Source organism: Pleurodeles waltl, chromosome 3_1 (assembly GCF_031143425.1).
Source record: "Pleurodeles waltl isolate 20211129_DDA chromosome 3_1, aPleWal1.hap1.20221129, whole genome shotgun sequence".
Lineage (NCBI taxonomy): Eukaryota > Metazoa > Chordata > Amphibia > Caudata > Salamandridae > Pleurodeles > Pleurodeles waltl.
The window spans coordinates 14,480,587-14,502,537 of NC_090440.1; the positions used below are offsets into that span (position 1 = coordinate 14,480,587).

General features: G+C 47.1%; 1 protein-coding gene across 3 annotated transcripts in view; it reads right to left on the bottom strand.

Moving 5' to 3' along the window:
• F2 (coagulation factor II, thrombin) overlaps window positions 1–21,951 on the bottom strand; it is a 162,204-nt gene that overhangs the window by 122,144 nt on the left and 18,109 nt on the right. For all 3 annotated transcript variants that reach the window (XM_069221692.1, XM_069221694.1, XM_069221695.1), the window contains exons 3-4: window positions 9,349–9,373; window positions 144–197 (exon numbers count right to left, since the gene is read on the bottom strand). In XM_069221692.1, coding sequence (XP_069077793.1) covers window positions 144–197; window positions 9,349–9,373 — 79 coding nt within the window. The remainder of the gene's footprint in view (window positions 1–143; window positions 198–9,348; window positions 9,374–21,951) is intronic.

Here is a 21,951-nt window from a genome sequence, read left to right on the forward strand (position 1 = left end):
TCCCCTCAGTCCCTCACCCTTTCCCCTCAGTCCCTCACCCTATGCCCTCATCCTCGCCCCTCATCCCCTCACCCTCTGCGTTCACCCTTTGACCTCAGCCGTCACCCTGTCTCCCAGCCCCTCTTCCCCTTCCCTCCTCTCACCATCCAGGCAGCCATCCATCAGTTCCCTCGGCTTCTTCGTCTCAGGCTGGCAGGCTGCAGAGGGGGCAAGGAGAGGGTTCATTAGCATCACTGACCCCAGAGCAGAGGAGAGAACAGGGGCCCTAGAGAGACGACGTCTCCGAGGCCAGGAGGCCCGGGCGGAGTCAGTCACTCTGAGGCAGTTACTTCCACATCTCGGCCTGTATCCAAGCTCCTGCTACATCTGGCGCTATAATAGAGGCCACATAATCGGCGATATAGGCAAGCTTCAACATCTAGGCCTATCCTGCTACACCTGGTGCTACACCAGAGACCCCACATCTAGCACTACAGGCAAGCTTCTCACTGTCTATATCACCCAAGGTCCAGCTACATCTGGCGCTACACCAGAGGTCGCACATCTGGCACTATGGGCACGCTTCTCACTGCCTATATCACCCAAGGTCCTGCTACATCTGGCGCTACACCAGAGGTCGCACATCTGGCACTATGGGCAAGCTTCTCACTGCCTGTTTCCAAGCTCCTGCTACAGATGGCGCTATAACAGAGGACCCACATCTGGCGCTATAGGCAAGCTTCAACATCTAGGCCTGTATCCAAGCTCCTCCTACCTCTGGCACTACACCAGCGGTCTCACATCTGGCGCTATAGGCAAGCTTCCACATCTCGGCCTGTATCCAAGCTCTCGCTACATCTGGCGCTACACCAGAGGTCCCCACCTGGCACTATAGGCAAGCTTCCACATCTTGGCCTATATCCAAGCTCCTGCTACATCTGACGCTGTACCAGAGGTCGCACATCTGGCACTATAGGCAAGCTTCTACATCTCGGCCTGTATCCAAGCTCCTGCTACATCTGGCGCTATACCAGAGGTCCCCATCTGGCGCTATGTATGTATGTATGTATGTATTGAGTATTTATAAAGCGCATTCCGGCCCGAGGGCATCGAAGCGCTAACTGGGAGAGGCAGAGTCAGCTAACAAGGGGACTCCAAGACTTATTGCGGAAAAAGCCAAGTCTTGACCAGTCTCCTGAATTTTAGATAATTGTGTTCTTGCCTTAAGTCCAATGGTAGTGAGTTCCAAATTTTAGCAGCCGCAATGCTAAACGCTCTATCTCCCCACTTCGCCTTCTTAGTGCGGGATGTTTGAATTCGATAGGCAGAGGCAGATCGCAACAGCCTATTGGGCCTGTACCATTGCAGCTTAGTGGTTAGGGCTTTAGGCCCAATCCCATGGACAGCCTTGTGAGTGATGCAGAGAGCCTTGAAAGAGAGCCGCTGGGCTACCGGAAGCCAATGTAAATCTCTAAGGCACCTCTTAGCAGAGGCCCCACGAGGCAGTTTCAATAATAGCCTAGCCGCAGTGTTTTGCATCAACTGTAGCTTATTCAGCGATTCTTTATCCAAGTTGAGCAGAAGCGCATTCCCGTAATCCAATTTGGAAATGACTAGAGCCAGAGTGGCAGTAGTTCTGCAGGATTGTGGAATAAAAGGAAATAATTTCTTTAATTTCTTCAAAGTCCACATACAGGTCTTGATTATCTGGTTGACCTGAGGTTTGAACGACAATTGATCGTCAAACAATAATCCTAAATTTCTCGAGGTAGACCGTGGTACAGGGAGAGTGCCACACTCTTCAGGCCACCAGATGGAAGACAGGTGTTCTCTCCTAATCCCAAAGCACAGAATCTCAGTCTTTTCACAATTAAGTTTTAGCCAATTGGCCTTCATCCAGTTATTCACTGCTCTCATACAAGTGTTGAAGTGGATGGCCACTTCCTCCATGTCTTCGTTAATAGGGATAATAATCTGAGTGTCGTCTGCATACGAAGTAGGGATAAAACCAAAAGAGCGAATTAGCTCTGCCAGCGGTGCCACGTACACATTAAATAACGTAGGGCTGAGGGAAGAGCCCTGAGGGACCCCACACGGCAAAAGGTAGGCTGGGGATCTAAAATCACCGCTGCTAACTGTGGCCCACCTATCTGATAGAAAGGATTCAATCAGCTTGAGAGCCTGATCTCTAATGCCTACCTGATGTAGACGGTCTAGCAGAATATGAGGGGCAATGGTGTCAAATGCTGCCGACAGGTCCAATAGAACCAGAAAGACCCCCTGCCCCTCATCAACCAATCTGCATATGGTATCGGATGATGCAATGAGAGCTGATTCAGTGCTGTGAGATTTCCGGAAACCATGTTGCGAGCTGTCTAGGCCCTTTGAGGTTGACAAAAAGTCAACCAATTCTTTATTAAGATGTTTTTCCAGAATTTTGGCCGCATAGGGAAGAAGGGCTATTGGGCGTAAATTCGTCAGGTCATCGAGTTTGCCAGTTTCCTTCTTTTTTAACGGAATAATGGTGGTTTCTTTCCATGCCTTAGGATACACACCCGTAGTAAGAACTTCCTGAATAATGGGGGCCAGCATAGATGCCACTAATTCTGGCACTAATTGAAGGATGGCAGGGGGGCAGGGGTCTGTAGGGGAACCCGATTTACATTCCAGGAGTAGCTTACACATGACCTCTTGAGATGGCATTTTAAACCTAGAAAGTAAAAATGGCTTATCAGGCAGCCCATTAAGTGTCAATACAGGGTGCAGTGGCACAGCTAACCAAAGAGGGGAGTTAGCTTGATCCTTGTCTAGCATGAAGCTGGAGTAGATGTTAAGAATTTTACATTCAAAGAATTTGGCTACTTTATTGCAAAAGTCTTGGGAGTTTTCTACTTTAGGAGTACCTAAGGGAGTGGTAAGGACATTAATGGTTCTAAATAGCTCTCTAGAAGAGTTGGCTGCCTCGCTAATTTTACGTGTAAAATAGTCTGATTTGGCTACCAGACAGGCTTCTTTGTAAATATTTAGTGCTAGTTTTAGCTCTGCCCTCTCGGCTTCCCGGGGGCTAAGTTTCCAGCAGCGCTCCTTCTGCCGGTATTTTCTCTGTAAGATTTTGAGGTCTTGAGAGAACCATGGTTGGTTGGGTTTTTTCCTGGTGCGAGGGACAAAGACCCTCGCCGGTGCTAGCGAGTCCATTGCCTGCGTAATGCCCAGATTGAATCTAGCAAGCGGTGACAGAGAGGATGCCTTTAAGTCATCCCAATTATGTATTAAAGCTATTTCCAACGGTTCTGCTTCAATGTTTCTCCAGGGTCTTAGCAGTTTTTTCTGGGGAATGGGTATCAAAGGCTGCTGCCTGACCAGAAATTTGAATGTCAGGAGAGCGTGATCCGTCCACTCTAGCGGGGTCGTTAAGAGATTAAATTCTTCCTCAGGGTGGGTAAAAATCCCATCTAGGGTATGGCCTGCTCTATGAGTGGCCAGCCCATCCTTTAGGACCCAGTCCAGATCCGCCATAAGATTGAGAAATTCCACGACCAGCAGATCACTCGTATTATCGAAGTGAATGTTAAAGTCTCCCAGGATAATTGCTTTAGGAGCCATGATTAAAGGTTCCAATAATGAGGTCCATATCGAGAGGAACTTAGAGATGGGGCCGGGGGGCCGGTAAATTAGCAGGCCTTCAAAGACCAAGGATTTACTAAGGAAAAGTTTAAAAGCCATAGTTTCACAGACCTCTGGCATGTGGCTAGCACTATTCCAAATGCAGGTAAACTCAGACCTGCAAATAATAGCCAGGCCTCCTCCTCTGCCTGTATTTCTGTCTACCCTATAAAAGGAGAAGCCAGTGGGGGCTGCCTCAATAAAATCAGGGTCCGAATCAGGCCTCGCCCACGTTTCTGTTAGGAAGAGACAGTCTATGTTGAGAGTGAGAATAAGTTCGTTAATTCCAAATTTGTGTTTTGGGAAGGATCTGACATTGATAAGGGCAAAAGAGCCCACAGCTCTAGAATCCCTTATACCTCCACCCGAAGCATACTCTAAATTGTTGCCTCCTACTCCCCGAACTCCCTGAGTTTTCTGCTGTCCCACCATCGATGGTATAGGTGCCATCCAGTTACACTGCGCGCACCTCCAGACATGAGTGATGTCAGGGGTAAGTGTGTGCGTGCACCGGGGACCCGCCAAGTTCTTAAGCTCCGCTATGGTGTACCTATACTTTTCAGTGCAAGGTGCGAGGTCCCTGGCCCTCTGACCCGTTCTGGCGCGGACGGGCGCAGACGGGCTTGCCTTTGGCGCGCCTTTGGCACGCCAGCGGCGCGCCCGCTGCGCGGCCGTGTTTCTGCCCTCATTTATCCCCCTTGGTGAAAGGCAGATCAACTAGACTGCAAACCGCGGTTTCTGCCGAGAAACAGGAAGTGGGCTGTAACAGGCCCAAACTTCCTGCACCTAATGGGTCCAAAGTCTCCAAGGACCACCGGCGAAAATATGCCCCCCACAGGAGAGTATTATCGAGGTAAGGAAGGTGCTTTTTCCCAGACTAAAAGGTTAAGGCACATTAAAAAACAAATATCTCCTAAAAACTAGTAAATATCTTCTAAAATCGGCCCAGCAATAATTCGTTTTCTTTAAAAAAAATCAGTATACACAGATTCAAATTCAAACACAACAATGCGGCAAAAATGGGAACCATTAGACTAAATTTGATAAAATCGGCAGTGAACACGGAAACGCGCTCACCTCAGTCTGCGCGGCCGTGTTTCTGCCCTCATTTATCCCCCTTGGTGAAAGGCAGATCAACTAGACCGCAAACCGCGGTTTCTGCCGAGAAACAGGAAGTGGGCTGTAACAGGCCCAAACTTCCTGCACCGAATGGGTCCAAAGTCTCCAAGGACCACCGGCGAAAATATGCCCCCCACAGGAGAGTATTATCGAGGTAAGGAAGGTGCTTTTTCCCAGACTAAAAGGTTAAGGCACATTAAAAAACAAATATCTCCTAAAAACTAGTAAATATCTTCCAAAATCGGCCCAGGAATAATTTGTTTTCTTTAAAAAAAATCAGTATACACAGATTCAAATTCAAACACAACAATGCGGCAAAAATGGGAACCATTAGACTAAATTTGATAAAATCGGCAGTGAACACGGAAACGCGCTCACCTCAGTCTGAGGCAAGCTTCCACATCTCGGCCTGTATCCAAGCTCCTGCTACCTCTGGCGCTACACCAGAGGTCCCCATCTGGCAGTATAGGCAAGCTTCCACATCTAGGCCTGTATCCAAGCTCCCGCTACCTCTGGCGCTGTACCAGAGGTCCCCATCTGGCGCTATAGGCAAGCTTCCATATCTCGGCCTGCATCCAAGCTCCTGCTACCTCTGGCGCTGTACGGACTATAGGCAAGCTTCCACATCTCAGCCTGTATCCAAGCTCCTGCTACCTCTGACGCTACACTAGAGGTCCCACATCTGGCAGTATAGCCAAGCTTCCATATCTCGGCCTATATTCAATCTCCTACTACATCTGGCGCTACATCAGAGGTCCCACATCTGGCACTACAGGCATCTTAAACTCGGCCTATACCCAAGCTCCTCCTACATCTGGCACTACACTAGAGGTCCCCATCTGGCACTATAGGCAAGCTTCCACATCTCAGCCTTATCCAAGCTCCTGCTACCTCTTGCGCTGTACCAGAGGTCCCCATCTGGCACTATAGGCAAGCTTCCACATCTTGGCCTGTATCCAAGCTCCTCCTACATCTGGCGCTATACCGGAGATCCCCATCTGGCACTATAGGCAAGCTTCCACATCTCGGCCTGCATCCAAGCTCCTGCTACCTCTGGCGCTACACCAGAGGTCCCCATCTGGCGCTACAGGCAAGCTTCCACATCTCGGCCTGTATCCAAGCTCCTGCTACCTCTGGCGCTATACCAGAGGTCCCCATCTGGCGCTAAACCAGAGGTCCCAGATCTGGCACTATAGGCAAGCTTCCACATCTCGGCCTATTCCCAAGCTCCTGCTACCTCTGGCGCTGTACCAGAGGTCCCCATATGGCGCTATAGGCAAGCTTCCACATCTCGGCCTGTATCCAAGCTCCTGCTACATCTTGTGCTACACTAGAGGTCGCACATCTGGCGCTACACTAGATGTACCACATCTGGGGGTAGACTCGATCTCCCATCACATCTGGCAAATACTGCTGTGAACCTTTCGTGCACTTTAAGTGCAGAAGTGACATTCTCTGTCAGTTGTTTTGCGAAGTGTTCACACGTCATCTGGGGTACCTGAAGACACCAGGGAGAGGTCACCAGTGCTTCCTGCCAACTCATGAGATTTGTGGTGCACTGTGGTGTTTCTTGGCCACTTTCCTACCTCTTGTTGAGGCTCAACATGCTCTCACCTGTTTAGGGAGGTGGTAACTCACTTTTCCAGCACCTAGATGTGGTAGGTGATGGTAGCAGCATCAACTGTTAGTTCTGGGTTTTGATGGTGTGTGTTGGGTGTTGTCCATGAGGCCCGGAGTGTAGCTGCTGGATTGCACCAGTTGTAAGACGTGCCCCGGTCATCACACTCTGTGTGTAGTTTTTGGGTGATGTGTGTACATAGAGGTTGTGGGGTGGCAGGTGTGAGGCGATGTGTGTTGCAGATTTCTGTGTGAGATATGGTGGGATGCACTCAAACAATCAATCAATCAGGATTTATAAAGTGCGGCTAACACCCAATAGGGTATCCAGGCGCTTGCAGGTACTGGAGGCTTAGTCGAACAGCCAGGTCTTGAAGGCCATTTGGTATTCCGGAGGTGCGTGGGGAGGCTGTTCCAGGTTTTTGCTGCACCGTGAGAGAAGGAGCGTCCTCCACTTCTGCTTCGGTACATGCAGGAAGTATGGGCAAGTGAAAGGGAGGCAGAGCGTAGTCTTCTCGACGGTTGGTGGAAGTTCAGATGGTGGTTAATGTACGCGGGTCCTTGTTTATGTACAGCCTTGAGTGCGTGGGTCAGCAGCTTCAATTGGCACCTCTTCTGTATGGGGAGGGAGCCAATGGAGTTGCCTGAGGTGGGGTGTGATGTGGGTTCGTCAGGAAGGCCGAGGATGAGTCTGGCTGTGGAGTTCTGTATGGTTCGAAGTCTATGTAGGAGGTACACGGTGATTCCTATGCAGAGGGTGTTGCCTTTCTCCAGTCTGCTGGTGATGAGGGCCTGTGTCATGGTGCGTCTCATGTGTAGCGTTAGCCACTTGAAGATCTTATGTAGCGTGCACAAAGTGAGGAAGCAAGTGGAGGAGATGGCGTGGATCCGTGATTTCATGGTGAGCTTGATGTCTATGATGATTTTGAGGTTTCTGGTGTGGTCAGGAGGAGGTGTGGGTCCTAGGTCTGATGGCCACAGGATTCATTCCATGTGTTGCTGCTGTTGCCAAAGATCAGTACTTCCGTCTTGTCTGTGTTCAGCTGCGGGAAGTTATTCTTCATCCAATCAATGGCGCTTGTCATGCATCTGTGGAAGTTGGTTCTGGTAGTGGAGGGGTCATCGGTGAGTGAGAGGATGAGTTGGGTGTCGCCTGAGTAGGAAATTATGTTGACACTGTGGGATCTGAGGATGTTGACTGCGGGATCATATATGAGAAGAAGAGCGTGGGGCTGAGGAATGACCCCTGGGGGACACCGCAGGTGATCTCCTTGGGTTCAGAGGTGAAAGGTGGGAGGTGGATCCTCTAGGTTCTTCTGGTGAGGAAGGAGGTGATCCATATGAACGCGTCCCCTTGGATGCCGATATGGTGGAGTCTTTCAATCAGCACGTGGTGAGATACGGTGTTGAAGGCTGCCGAGAGGTCAAGGAGGATCAAAACTGCATGTTTGTCCTCGGTGGAGGAGGGTTCGGATGTCGTTGGTTGCTGCAATCAGGGCAGTTTCAGTGCTGTGATTACTGCCGAAGCCGGTTTGGGAGGTGTTGAGTAACTGGTTCTGCTGGTGTCATGAGAAAAATGGTCACCCATGCCCTCATCGGCAGCAGACTGGACTACAGCAATGCCCTCTATGCTGGTACCACAGCCAAGCTTCAGCAAAAAACTCCAGCGAATCCAGAACGCAGCCGCACGTCTCATCCTCAACCTCCCCCGCCACAAACACATCTCTGCTCACCTCAGATCCCTACACCGGCTGCCCATCAGAAAAAGGATCATCTTCAAAGTCCTCATCCACGCTCACAAATCCCTCCACGACACCGGACCAGCCTACCTCAACGAACGAGTAAACTTCCACGCACCTACTTCACTTCTCTGTTACGCTGACCTCACCCTCGCCACAGTCCCCCGCATCCAACGCACCACCTCCGGCGGAAGATCCTTCTCCCACCTTGCCGCCAAGACCTGGAACTCCCTCCCCACCAACCTACGCAAGACCCAAGACCTCCTAACTTTCAGAAATCACCTCAAGACATGGCTTTTTGAGCAGTAAATGCCAACCCTTCCCCCCACCCCAGCTCCTTGAGACCCTAACGGGTGAGTAGTGCGCTTAATAAATTTTTTGATTGATTGATTGATGAGTTGCTTGTTGATGATCTTTTCCAGGACCTTTGCTGGGAATGGAAGCTGGGAGATTGGCTGGTAGTTTTTGGATGTCGTTTTTGGATTTGCATTTGTGTGTATGTGTATGTGCACAGTGATCGTCAACATTTGGGTAGTGACAGTGTGTACAGTTGTTTGTATATCTGTTTGTGAGTGGTATGTGTGTGCTAGATACAATGTGTCTGAGTTTGAGGGTTGTTTGAAACTTGGGTGGTTTGACTTGTGTGAGTGTTGTGTGCATGTGTACCTGCTTGTGCAAGTGTTGTGTGTGGTGTGTATTACTTTGGTGTGTGTGCGCGTGCTACGTGTTGTGTGTGTGCATGGGTAACTGCTGGGTGTTGCGCCTGTGTGTGCAATAGTTGACTGTATGAGTGTTGTGTATGTGGTGTGTGAGTGTTGTGTGAGCGCTAGTGTTGTGTGTAGAGTGCAGGAGAGTGGTGTGTGAGTGTTCCATGTCTGTGTGAGTGCAAGTGTTGAATGCTGTGTGTATATCTGTGTGGGTGCTAGTGTTTTGTTTGTGTGGTGTGTCAGTATAGTAATTTTGTGTGCGTTCTATTGTGTGCAGTAGCTGTGAGTTCATGGGTAAGCGTTGGGTGCTGCACTTCTGTGAGCGAGTGAGTGAGTGAGTGAGTGAGTGAGTGTGAATGCTAAAGTTATGTATTATGTGCATGAGTGTGGTATGTGTGTTCTATGTCTGTATGAGTACAAGTGCTGTGCGTGCTGGGTGTGAGTGTTGTGTGTATGTGTGTTGCTATGCTAGTGTTGTGTGTCGATGACGTTGTGTTTTGCATGTTATTAAAGTCGACTCTTACCTTGGTACTTCGCCCAGAATACATCCTGTAAGAGAGCAGAGAATCTGTTAGGAGCAAATGGTATACCACCCCACATACACAAATACCAACTTGGCACGGTGCCACCCTGGGGAGGGATAGCTCTGCTGTGCCTGGACAAGCCTGTAAGAGCTTTATTAAATTCCGCCGTTTCCTCTGACACATTTGCCTCCCTCCCTTTTCTTTGCACCCCCCCACTGCTTCTAATGTCTCGTTGCCTCTAATGTAATGCACCACGCTGCGCCAAAATTGACAGCACCTCGCACCGTTATTTTCACAACACAGGGATGCTCCGTATTTAATTGAATACTGTGATGTCCCCTGCGCTGGCACTAAATGTAGCTGCCAGCGCCAATGCAGGCATCCTTGCACCATCGAGCAAGGACGTCTGTGTTGAGGGGGTTTGATTGTTTATGTGTGGGAAGGTGTCCCTTCCTGCATATAATCAACAACTAATGGCGCTTTGGCACTTCTGCGTGTGCTGCAGAATGCAGCACACCCAGAAGTGCCAAAGCGCCATTTTGAAATGATTGTTTATTGTTTATGTGCAGGAGGGGACACCTTCCTACACAAAAAAAATCATGTCTGGCATTTTGCTCTTTCCATTCCTCCTTGTTGCCCCTTGCTAAGGCCACCCCTGGGGTGGCGTTAGATTTTGGCGCAGCCTCAGGTTTACGAAAACTTGTAAATCTGGGGCAGCGTCAAAATGCAATGGGTGTTGCGGTGGCACGCCCACAGCATCACCCATTGCATGCCCCTTCCATGCAAAGGGCTGCTTGTGATGGGGTTGTATTCACAAGGTCGCGTTAAGCCACAAAAAGCCCCTAGTGCCACCTTTTAAATACGAGGCAGGGCACAGCTCCGTTGGCGCTAGGGGCTCATAAACATGCCCCTGAATGTTTATCCTTCTCTTGCTGCTGGCTTTGTAAATCTACTGTTTCTTCTCATCCTGTCCACCCCTTACTGCTACAGACATAGCGACATCTGTCACAATAGTAGTGCCTAGAGTCCAAACACTGTATTTGCAATTCCGCAACAGTTTGCAATCATAATCACTATAATGTGGCACTAGACCTATAAGTGTGGTTTTAGAACATCAGGAGTGTCAGGCTATCAGATCTGAATGACCTACCCACCCGAATGATAGGCGCTACCCAACCAGGGCCTGTACGACACATGCAGCGCGCTGTCCTTGTTTGCGCCAAGGAGCACCTTTCAAAACCTGCGACTGGCACAAACTGGAATGGTGAACCCTATTACCATAAATGCACTGCCCCCAGGGCAGCAGTGAACTCATGCATTCAGTGAAATACAGAGCTGCTCTATGTTTCACAGAGCACGCTGCAACCCGCTTGCAATTTAAAGAGGGCAGAGAGATCTCCCTGGAGGTCAGTGCGGTGTCCATCCCTCCACAGGGCTGCCCTTTGGCTTTGTAGGGCACTGTCAGTGCACTTCCTAAAGTCATGTTTGCCTCTGCACCCACATCAGTCATAAAGCAAAGTGATCACCTCATTTTCATGCAGTCACCCCCCCCCCCCATGGAAATGAGGGAACGCCCTCTCATGATAGTGTTGACACTCAGCAGCCTCTTCTGTAATGCCAAAGTGCCCTGGAAGTGCTCAAAGCGGGAGAACACACCCATGTCATCCCTTGTGCACCTGTGTAAAACAGCCCCTGGAGTTGGGATGTGACCCACTTGATTTTATTCCATGGCACAGGTTTGAGTAGGCCTCAATCCTGTATTGGTTGGCAGAGCCATAATTCAACCTGTGGCAACAAATAAGACCGCAGAGGCGGTTCTGGAACAGTTCTGAAACTGTTTAAGAACTGCCAGGATGATAGGGAAATGGCTACCTCAGCCAGTCACGTTATTTCTGTAGTACGTAATCAGTACTAGATTTGCTGATCCTGAACCAAACTATCTAAAAGTACACAAGTTTTAACCCGTCAAACCCCACCCATCATATTTTCGTATCACAGATTTGGCCTTGCGTTGCTTGATAAATCTCACTTAGGCTTTGCGTCGCCCTTTCGCACCGTTGCGAGGCACAAGGGTGACGCCTGCAGAGAACTGTACTACATGGAGAAGCATATTTGCTATGTTATGTACCACTATGCGTGGTACAACCTCCTAAGTGGTATTACCAGGTGTTCTGAAATCCAAAATGAACATGAAGATGGTCCGGCAGCTGACAGAGGTATGAAGTTAATAGGTCACTTTGCTACTGTTTTTTTTATAGTATTCACTAACATTCACTAACATTCATGAGTCGGCTTTGTTGTCAATACGCCAGCTTCTAGCTACAGTTCCTTTGAATGAGCATGAATTTGCAATAACACAAAATCATTTCATAACTATATATATCTGTAAGTCGGGATACCTTTAGTACTCATCCTGTAAAACCATACCTCAAGCCTAAGGCTGAGACTGAGTAGACAGTAAAAGTGAACTCCCTTGAAACCAAGAAAAAGTAGAAAGTTAAACAAAAAAACATGTCTTAAATTTTCTCCACAGCCGGTGTCTAAAGGGGGTGTTTATAATTTGAGGGACAGTGAAAGAAATTAGAAACTCAGATCAGTACCAGGAGGAAAACGCCTCCCAGTATTGTTTTTGTGCAGGGAAGTACCCCTTCTTGCCCAAAAGCAACCATCCTTGCAACGCAGGCACACTTGCACCATGGTGTATTAGCTCGTGGGAGCCCATCGTGCACCAGCACTGAGGAGAAGGACCTGCCTCTCATAGATACAGTGCGTTCCTGCCCTTTTCTTTTGAGGCAGAGCAGGGCAGCAGGAATCCTTGTGGCTCTGCCCTGCGCCAAAACCTTGTAAATGAGGTCCTAAGAAAGGACAGTCGCATGATGTTCAGCATAATGTAAAGAAGTACGTAGAAGAAAGTGGCTGGTTTGAGAGGAAAGAAAAAGCATGCCACGGAAAATATGAGTACTCTTGTGTACACAGAACTGTGGCTTCTGGGTACCACAGAGGAAGAACCATAGTTCACCCCGCAGCATGGGGCCATGACTCCTACTGATGAAAATATTCAGATGGAAACACCGGCTGGACATGTAAACGCCCATGCCAGAGTCTATAATGTAGAAATACAGATAGATATTGCATACTATAAAAAACATTTTCTGCTCACTTTTATCAGATGTCCATGAGATCATCAGCTGGGGATGACTAACCTTCACGCTTTACTCAATGGAGCGGGGTAATACTTGAAGGATTTTCCTCCTTAGTGACTGAGGATCTATCTCAGACGTAAATATGAATATGAAGGGGGCTTTGAAACAAGTTTCTCTGCCACATGTGATACCACTATGGAGTGAACCACAGGTACAGGCCCAATACCTACTGAAGACAGAGGTGAAACGAGATACAAAAGCAACCCTGACATAGTTACAGTATCACGGGGTGAGGGTGCCTTGTCACTCAAGAATGAACACTCCTCTTTTTCCGGTGCTTAAACCAGACAAATCATATAGAGTTGTACTGTGCTATAGAAATTTAAACTTGTGTACACATGTGGGTCAAAACGTGTACAGTACTGGACTGATGACAAATCTACTTAGGAAAAAGTATAAAACAGTTTGGGGGAGTGCTAATGGTTTTGTTATACAAAATATATCACCCATATCACAATATGTAACTGCCTTACATTTGATGGCACTCGGTATGTGTGTACACGAATACCCCAGGGATAAGAAATAGTCAGGGGTTATTTGCAGTCTAAATAATGGAAATTCTACAATACAATCCTACTGTGTTGCTGTGTATCAATGAGATATAAGTTTGTCAAAATGAATTGAATAAACACCTAGACGGAGTGGATAGAATAGTGATGATTTTACCTTGATACGGTCATAAAATACATTTTTATAAACCAAAGATTGCATTCCTTTATGTTCGTTTTAGGATTTGAATTATCCAATGCAGGGAAAGGATTTTCACTGGATTTTCTACATAAATGTGCCTCCCTCCAACCTCCAAATACATTGAGAATATTAGAAGCCCTTATGGGTTTTTGAATTTTGGAAGAGCTGCTTGCTTGACACACTGCGCTGAGTGAGTGAATCCCTTATATCATTTATTGATGCTAGCACTCAGAAGAAATGGAAAAACATGCTTACAGCTATTTTACTAGACTGTAAGCAGACATGTTGGAAACAAAATTTCTCCAGACACAGAACAAGAAAAGCCTAGTGATGGGGTTTTTCTTTGTACTTCATATGTAAAACACGAGGTACAGATGGTTTACATAGTCTATAAATCACACTGATGCTTCACAGGGGAGGAACTATTCATTCTAACTGAGGAAACTTTCGTGGCAGTGCAGACAACCATTTTAAAGGACATCCTGTGGCGCACAGCAAATATGAAAGTAAACATCTTTAATGCACATGTTCTTAACATCTGTTCTGGGTGCAATTGCCCTTGTTGCAACATTTTTGTGATATAAAGTTTGAATATGATCTCACACTCAGAACACAGGACTTTTTACAGTTAACAACAGGTGATACAACAAACTGATCACATACCTCTTATGTGTATAAGAGACTGTTCTACCTGGACAGCTGTGCACAGCTGTTGGTTGGAACTAAACAAAATATTATGCAACTTGCTCTGTAGTGCGGGGAGTTGTTCAAGATGGTGACTTCAACACACTACAAACCCGCACTAAAACCTTAAGGTCCTGATTTAGGTTTGGCGGAGGTGTTACTCCACCAAAACGTGACGGATAGCCTGTCCGCTGTATTACAAGTCCCATGGGCTATAATGGAATTGTAATACAGCGGACGGGATATCTGTCATTATTGTGACAGAGTAACCCCCCCCCCCCACCAATTACTAAATCAGGCCCTAAGTGTTTCTGCTACACAAATAGCTGAGAGTCATGCACTCGTCCTTGCCATTCAGAGGGCTGAACAGTTTCCACACACGAAATTCACTCTTAAACGGATTCAGTGATTCAGAAGGTAAATCACTACATGTTAATGAGGTTTGGAGAAAGGTGGCCATCATCTAGAGTTAGGAACCAAAGGCCCACCTACAACATGCAATGGCCCATAAACATGAAGGGATTCACACTAAAGGGAACTGTCCGACTTCACTGTAAGGACTGCGGTGCAAACATTCAAGGTTGATTCTGTAACTCGATCCCAAAGATCGATGCAGATATTATGGGGGCATTACAGGTAACAATGAAAATAGGAATGTTCTCCTGATATTACTTCTAAATATTCTTTTAGTCTCACCAAAGTCAATGTACCTATGGCATTTATTCTAGGGATAAGAAAAAGGCATATTCCTAATAGAGCAGTTACGTTAGAGCGTAGCCAAGCAAGCCATGAAGGGTCAGGCTCAGATTTATAAAGATGTCCCGGAAAGTGGAGCAGCACCCAAAGTTGCTGAGCTGTGTGACAGGAGAGAGCGGGAAAGTGCATATATACAGAGACATGGCACTTTCCTGCTCTCTCGCTAGCGCTGGTGCACAATCTGGCTTCCGAGCACCACACAAACACCTTTGCACCATAGTGCAAAAGAGTGCATGTGATATCTAGCATAGATTTTGTACTGAAGGACTAGTATTCCAGTACAAAATAGTATAGCTAGATACATTTTAAAACGTTTTCCATATTGGATATTTGCTGTACAATGCAGAAAACATGCAAAGTGGAAAAAGTTAGGAGAAATAAAAGCATATAGAACATCCCTTGACACAGAGTAACACAAAGCAACAATTTGTGGTGCTTTGCATGACTTTCAGGCAACTTTCTTGGGCTAAACAAAAACTGTGCTGGTTTGCATCACTTTTGTGATACAAAACCACGCAAAAGTTTCATAAATCTGTGTCTGCTCATGCTGGCACCAGTGCTACATTAAATCACTGCTACACGAATACTATTGATAGCCATATCTACCAAGAAATACTCAAACATATGAACAGCAATTCACTTTTTGTCAACAAATGAAACCTACCACTTCTGTATGACCAGCACCAACCCCTCTCAGGATGTCCGATAAACCCTTCGGTATTGTCTCCTTCAACCACATTGGGCCACTACCAAGTATCAGTCAATATAAGTATATAATGATTGTGGTCACGTTGTGTTCTAGATTTCTGTGGGTTTGTCCACAAAACACTGCTCCTGCTTAAGCAATCTATAAAAGACTTGCACCTCCTAGGAGCAGTGCATCTGCTCCCATAGCTACCAGGCACCACAAGTCTTTTATGACTACATCTCACATTTCCATTCATTGCTGAGCTTTCAAGATGTGAAACAGAAACTAGCAAAGGAGAAGACTTTTCCTGAATATGCCACTAAAGATGAAGTTGCTGTTAACAGATGGCTGCAAAGACCTAGTTCAGGAACAGATCCTGGCAAAGTGCTATTATGGCCCCACTACAGACCACCTGTCCCAGTTCGTGGGGGAGAAAGGACTTGCACCATCATCCTGCCACCGTTGACTGGTGCTAAGAAAAAAAGGGAGGTGTTAACCTATCACATAAAGAAATATCATGTTGCTGATTCCCACCAATGCCGAGGTGCCTCCAGATTAGTCCAGTACACCCTCTCTCTGTTCTGGAGCTTCCCTAACAAGACACCACCCAAGTTGAAGTCATTGGTCCAATTTAAGAGGCTGCTGCATCACCACTTTCACTACGATCTTCTAATCCTGATCCTTGTGTGGTGCAAGCAGCATCTGCAACAAGTGAACTTGCTGCAAGCTCAACTATGACTACAATTTCAGCACCAAAAGAGTCTACATCAACTACAGATGCTATTCCTTTGAAAGCAAGTGCATTATCAAGAGATGAACGCAATACTAAAGCTTTCTAAGTCCCGCCCTGCTTGCAAATTACTTAATGCACCTGCATCTGTCATTGCTTCCTATATGCTATACTAAACTACAGCAATGGTTTTAGGACAAATATTTTTTGCCGTGGCCTTCCTCAAGGCCATTTTTATGTTTTCACTGTGCAGAAAATAGTGAAATGTTGCAGGTATGGCTTCGGCTTCTTCAGGGCCCAAACCACAGCAAAGGCTTCCCTCTCTATGTCAATCCATTTTTGTTTCCTAGGGAGTCATTTTTTGCTTATAAAAGCAACTGGCTAGTCATGTCCATCGTCATTTGTCTGGGAAAGGACCGCTCCTATCCTCATTTCAGAAGCATCTGTTTGGACTATGAATTCCCTAGAGTAGTCTGGTGCTTGTAGAACTGGAGCAGAGCACATAGCTTCCTCCAGAATGTCAAAGGCCTTTTGACAACTCACTGTCCAGTTAATATTTATGGGCATTTTCTTGGAGGTGAGCTCTTTGAGGGAGGCAACTATAGTGCAATAATCCTTCACAAACCTCCGAAGTACCCAGTCAAGCCAAGGAATGCCCTGACTTGTGTCTAGGTTGTGGGAGCTTCCCAAGCCAGAATAGTCTGAATCTTGGTTTGGAGGGGCTGTACTTGGCCTTCACCAACCAGGTGGCCCGAGTAAACAACGTTTCCCTGATATATCTGGTACTTACTGACCTTGAAAGTGAGGCCTGCCTTTTGCAGAGCCTCAATGACCTTTCCCATGTTGATCAGGTGATCCTGCCAGGTGGAACTATAGACAGCTATATCATCTAAGTAACCTGCACTAAAAGTTTCCAGTCCAGGAAGGACCTGGTTCACCAACCTCTGAAAGGTGACAGGTGCATTCTTTAATCCAAATGGCATAACAGTGAACTGATAATGCCCACTAGGAGTAGAAAATGCTGACCTCTCTTTTGCTTCTGGGGTCAGACCAATCTACAAGGACCCAGATGTTAAATCAAAGGCACTCCGATATTTGGCTTACCCTAATCTGTCTATGAGCTCATCAGCTCCTGGAATTGGGTGTGCATCTGTCTTTGTCACAGAGTTGAGGTCCCTGTAGTTCACAGAGAACCCCATTTCATTTTTCCCTTCTTTGGAGTAAGGCTTGTCGACTAAAACTACTGGGTTTGCTCGGGACTCTCAGAGTGTTCTATGATACCCAAATCCAGCATCTTTTTGACTTCTGCTTCTATACTCTCTCTGACATGGTCTGACTGTCTATAAATCTTGTTCTTGACAAGCAAGCTGTCACCAGTGTCCACATCATGGGTACACCAGTTGGTCTTTCCAGGGGTCAGAGAGAACAGTTCAGCAAATTAGTTGAAGACTTGCCTGCAATCAGTTTGCTGTTGTCGTGTGAAGGTGTCTGATAAGACCACTCCATCCACAGAACCATCTTGTGGGTTGCTGCAGAGAAGATCAGAGAGAGGCTCCCTCTCATCTTCCTGTCTCTCATCTGTAATCATGAGCATGGTTACATCATCTCTATCATAAAAAGGGCTTTATGCGGTTGACATGGATTATTCTTTTGGGGTTACTCAGCCATTCTGGAATGTAGGCCAAGCACATAGTCCACAATATCGTGTTTGGTCTCTTTGAGAGGCTTCTCCCAGCCTTCCCTTACAAGATTTAGTGGTCCCCTAACAGGGTGCCCAAACAAAAGTTCCAATGGAGAAAAACCTACTCCCTTTTGTGGCACTTCCCTGTAGGCACGTAGCAGGCAAGGAAGCATGACATCCCACCTCCTTCTGAGTTTTTCAGGGAGTCCTCTAATCGTTCCTTTTAGGGTCTGGTTAAATCTTTCAACCAACCCATTGGTTTGTGGATGGTATCGGGTAGTGAACTTATAGGTCACTCCACATTCCGGCCACATGTGTTTTAAGTATGCAGACATGAAGTTTGACCCTCTGTCTGATACTACCTCCTTAGGGAACCCTGCCCTGGTGAAGATACCCAGAAGGGCTTTTGCAACTGCAGGTGCAGTAATGGTCCTAATGGGTATAGCCTCAGGATCCCTAGTAGTATGATCCACCACCACTAGTATATGTCTGTGTCCTGATGCTGTTTGAGGGTCAGTGGGCCAACAATGTCGACCCCTACCTTTTTAAAGGGCATCTCAACCACTGGAAGTGGCATTAAGGGGGCCTTTAAGTACCCACCTGCTTTGCCACTGGCCTGGCAGGTGGGGCAGGACTCACAAAAGTCCCTCACTTTTTGGGACATTCATGGCTAAGAAAAGTGATTAACTAACCAACTCCAAGTTTTGTTTTGGCCCAGATGCCCTGCAATGGAAGTGTCATGGGCTAGAGTGAGGAGACATTCTCTGAACTTCTGGGGCACTACCACCCTCCTGCTTGCACCAGGATTGAGGTCTCTGGTCTCAGTGCACAGGAACCCCTCCTCCCAATCGACCCTGTGGGTACCATTGACATTTTCTAGCTCCTCCTGTGCAGCTTGCTGCCTCAGGCCTTCAAGAGCGTGACAGGTTCTCTGCCCCTGGCACAGATCTTCCCTGGAGGGTCCTCTTGGCCCCAAGAGCTCTAGGTGGTAAGGCCCAAGCTCTTCATGCTTAGTTCACTCTAGGGTGGGTGACCCCTCCTCCTGAGAAGAGGGGTCCTGACTTGTGATCTGTTTTGAAGCTGGTCCCCCAGTCTTCTTGCCTTTTATCTTGGGAGGCTGGTCCACTATTTCAGGATCCAGAATTCCTTTGTCTCTCTTGTCTTGACACATGCCCACTCAGGGATCCCTAGCATTGCTGCATAGGTCTTCAGTTCTACTTCAGCCCAGGGGGATGCTCCAGGTCATTACCAAGCAGGCAATCTACAGGGATGGATGAGGACACAACCACTTATTTTAGCTCTACTACTCCCCCCCCGATTCAAAGGTTACCATAGCCATGGGATGGAACTTTGTCTCATTGTCAGCACTGGTGACAGGATAAGACTTCCCTACCAGGAACTGATTTGAATGGACCAGGTGCTGAGTTACCATGGTAATACTAGCTCCTGTGTCCCGCAATGCTTCTATTATCTCCCCATTAACCAAAGGGTGATGCCTGTACTTTTGCATATTACTTGGCCAGGTAGCACAGGATAATTCTACCCCACCTTCAGTGACTAATGTTACCTCTGCGGGGACACTGACAGGGTCAGGCCACACCACTGACCCCATCTGGATATTGGAAGCTGTGTTTACTGCAGGTTGAATAGCGGCATTTTTCTTGTTTTTACAGCCAGAGTCTCCAGTTTGGTGCCCTTTGGTTTTGCTATCTTGGCACCAAGCCTTGCTGAGGTCAAAGTGTCTCCCTTTGTACCCACCCCTTGACTGTGAGAAGTCTATGGGCAAACCCTCCTGTGCAGATTTTTGGGGGCCTTGAGAAGACTCTTTCATAGTTTTACCCTGGCTCCCATCTTTCCTTTGGGGGGGCGGCCTTTTGGCCTCTTTCTTTTGGTCTCCCCCATCAGTGATAGCTTTTTCACCCTTGTTTTGACCCAGTGGTCTGCCTTCCTCCCCAATTCTTGAGGGGAAAGTGGACCCCCGCGTACCAGATGTTGATGTAGCATTTCATCAAAACGATTAGTAAGCAGATGCTCTTTCATGAACAAGGTATACAGCCCATCAAGATCTTGTACCTTGTTTCCAGCTAACCAACCTCCCAGGATTTTTTGTGAATGATCCACAAAGTCTACCCAGGTCTGGCTCTGGGTTTCTTTTTTCAAGCCCCCTGGAACTTTATTATGTACTCTTCAGTTGTAAATCCAAAGCCCTCAATTATGGTACCCTTCATGAGGTCATAGGATTTAGAATCTGCCTCGTTCAGTGTAAGGAGCCTATCCCTGTACTTTCCTGAGAATAACTCCCACATCAGTGTGCCCAAATGTTTCTTTTCAATTTCCCACCAAATGCAGGCTCTTACAAAGGCAGAAAACCATTTTACTATATCATATCCTTCAGTGAAGGGAGGGACAACTCCTTTTGGGAGTTCAATGTTGAAAGCTTTTTCCCTCAACACTTGTATGCTGCCATCAGAGATTGGTTGTACGCCCAACTCTTTTCTCCGTTTTTCCAAGAGCTGACTCTCTAAGGCCAGTCTCTTGGTCAGCCTGGCAATATCCAGGTTTTGTTTCTGTGGGCGCTCTAGAACTGCTGCGGGAAGAGGAGGTACCCTCATCCCCATTCTCCATAGGATCTTCACCCATTACAGATGCATCATCATCATCTACTTCTTCTGTGGGGTTGTCTCTTTCATACTGGGCCACCAGAAACCTTACGTTTCTCTGTTCTGGGGCTCTTTCCAGTCTGAAATTTGGATAGTCTGCAGAGTTTCCCTAATTGGGCATAAATATATACCTCATAAGCTTCCAGGTCGAGCTCCTGGGTTCTGACCTCTATATATTTACTTTACTAAAGTTGGAACCATTTTAGAAATTTGGAATCCCCTTTTTGGATAGGTTAACTAAAGTAAGGACCTTTAAAACTTTTTGCTAGAGTTGTAGGGACCTAACCAGGGTCCTAACAATTATTTAAAAAATTTGCAAAAAATGTTTAGTCAATTAAAAATCAAAAATAATTAACTAAAGGCAGTTTGGAGAGTTATCTGTGTACTCACAAAATAGACAAAGTGGTATCAACAATGCAAAGTCTTTATCCCACCGCTGATACACCAAATGTAGGAGGCTGACCCTCTAAGTAGTATGCAAAACTAGGCACAGTGTGCAGAGGGTCCAGGCAACCACACGTTAGTTTCCAGAGGTAAAAAGTAAACCACCTAATGCTCTAATTTTTGAGGTAGCTTGGTTGAATAGTTAGGCTAATCTTGGAGGAGTGCAAAGCATTTATTGTACTCGCAGTATCAATCATACACTGCACACACTCAAAGGAATAACTCAAGACCAATTTATAAAAATACTTCAGATTTTTATATATTTTTTAAGACCACGATTATCAAAATTGGTTAAGTACTTTTTAAGATATGAAATTTTGAAGTTTTATTAAATGCAGTCTTTCTGTGCATAATTACGCACCATAGGAATCAATAGGCAGTCATATTTAAAAATGGATATAAAATCGCACATTTATGTTACCAGGTTCCGCTTTTGCAGGTTGGTCGAGGCCGTCGGTGGGCATACCGTGCCAGCTAGAGAGGCTCGGGCGGCTCACGGTTCCGGCGGGAGTAGCATTTGAAAGTCAGGTACAGGGCCACTCAGAGGGACCACTTGGAAAAGGGTAGTTCTTGCAGATTTAAAGGTCGTGCCTTGGGGTCCCCGTGTGATGTCAAGATCGCAAGGGGTGTGGGACCCTGTGGGCACAGTTGGTTCCTCGTTGCAGGATGCTGGGTGGCTGGGTGCAGAGCGAGTTGGTGATCCAGGAGCTGTGCGCAACGGAGTCCTTTGGAGCTCGAGGTGAGTCTCTTTGAGGCTGCGCACAGGACAACGGAGGCACTATGGCAGGAGGTCCAGGGTGTTCCTGAAGTCCCTCGACTGGGGCTTCCTCCTGGTCCTTTTTCAGCTCTGGGGGAGCTGGTTTTCTGGGTGTCTGATGTCCACTGACCAGTACCTCGGGTACTGGTATGGTTCGGGCACCAGGGGATACAGTGCCACCAAACCTGGCACACTTGCAGGGTTGGTCCTGGCGGTTGTCGGTGTTTTGTCGGGTCTGGCTGCAACTTCCGGTCTGGGTGATATTGGCCAGTCAGTGAAGTGACCCTCACTGGCTTGTTGGTTCTTGCTT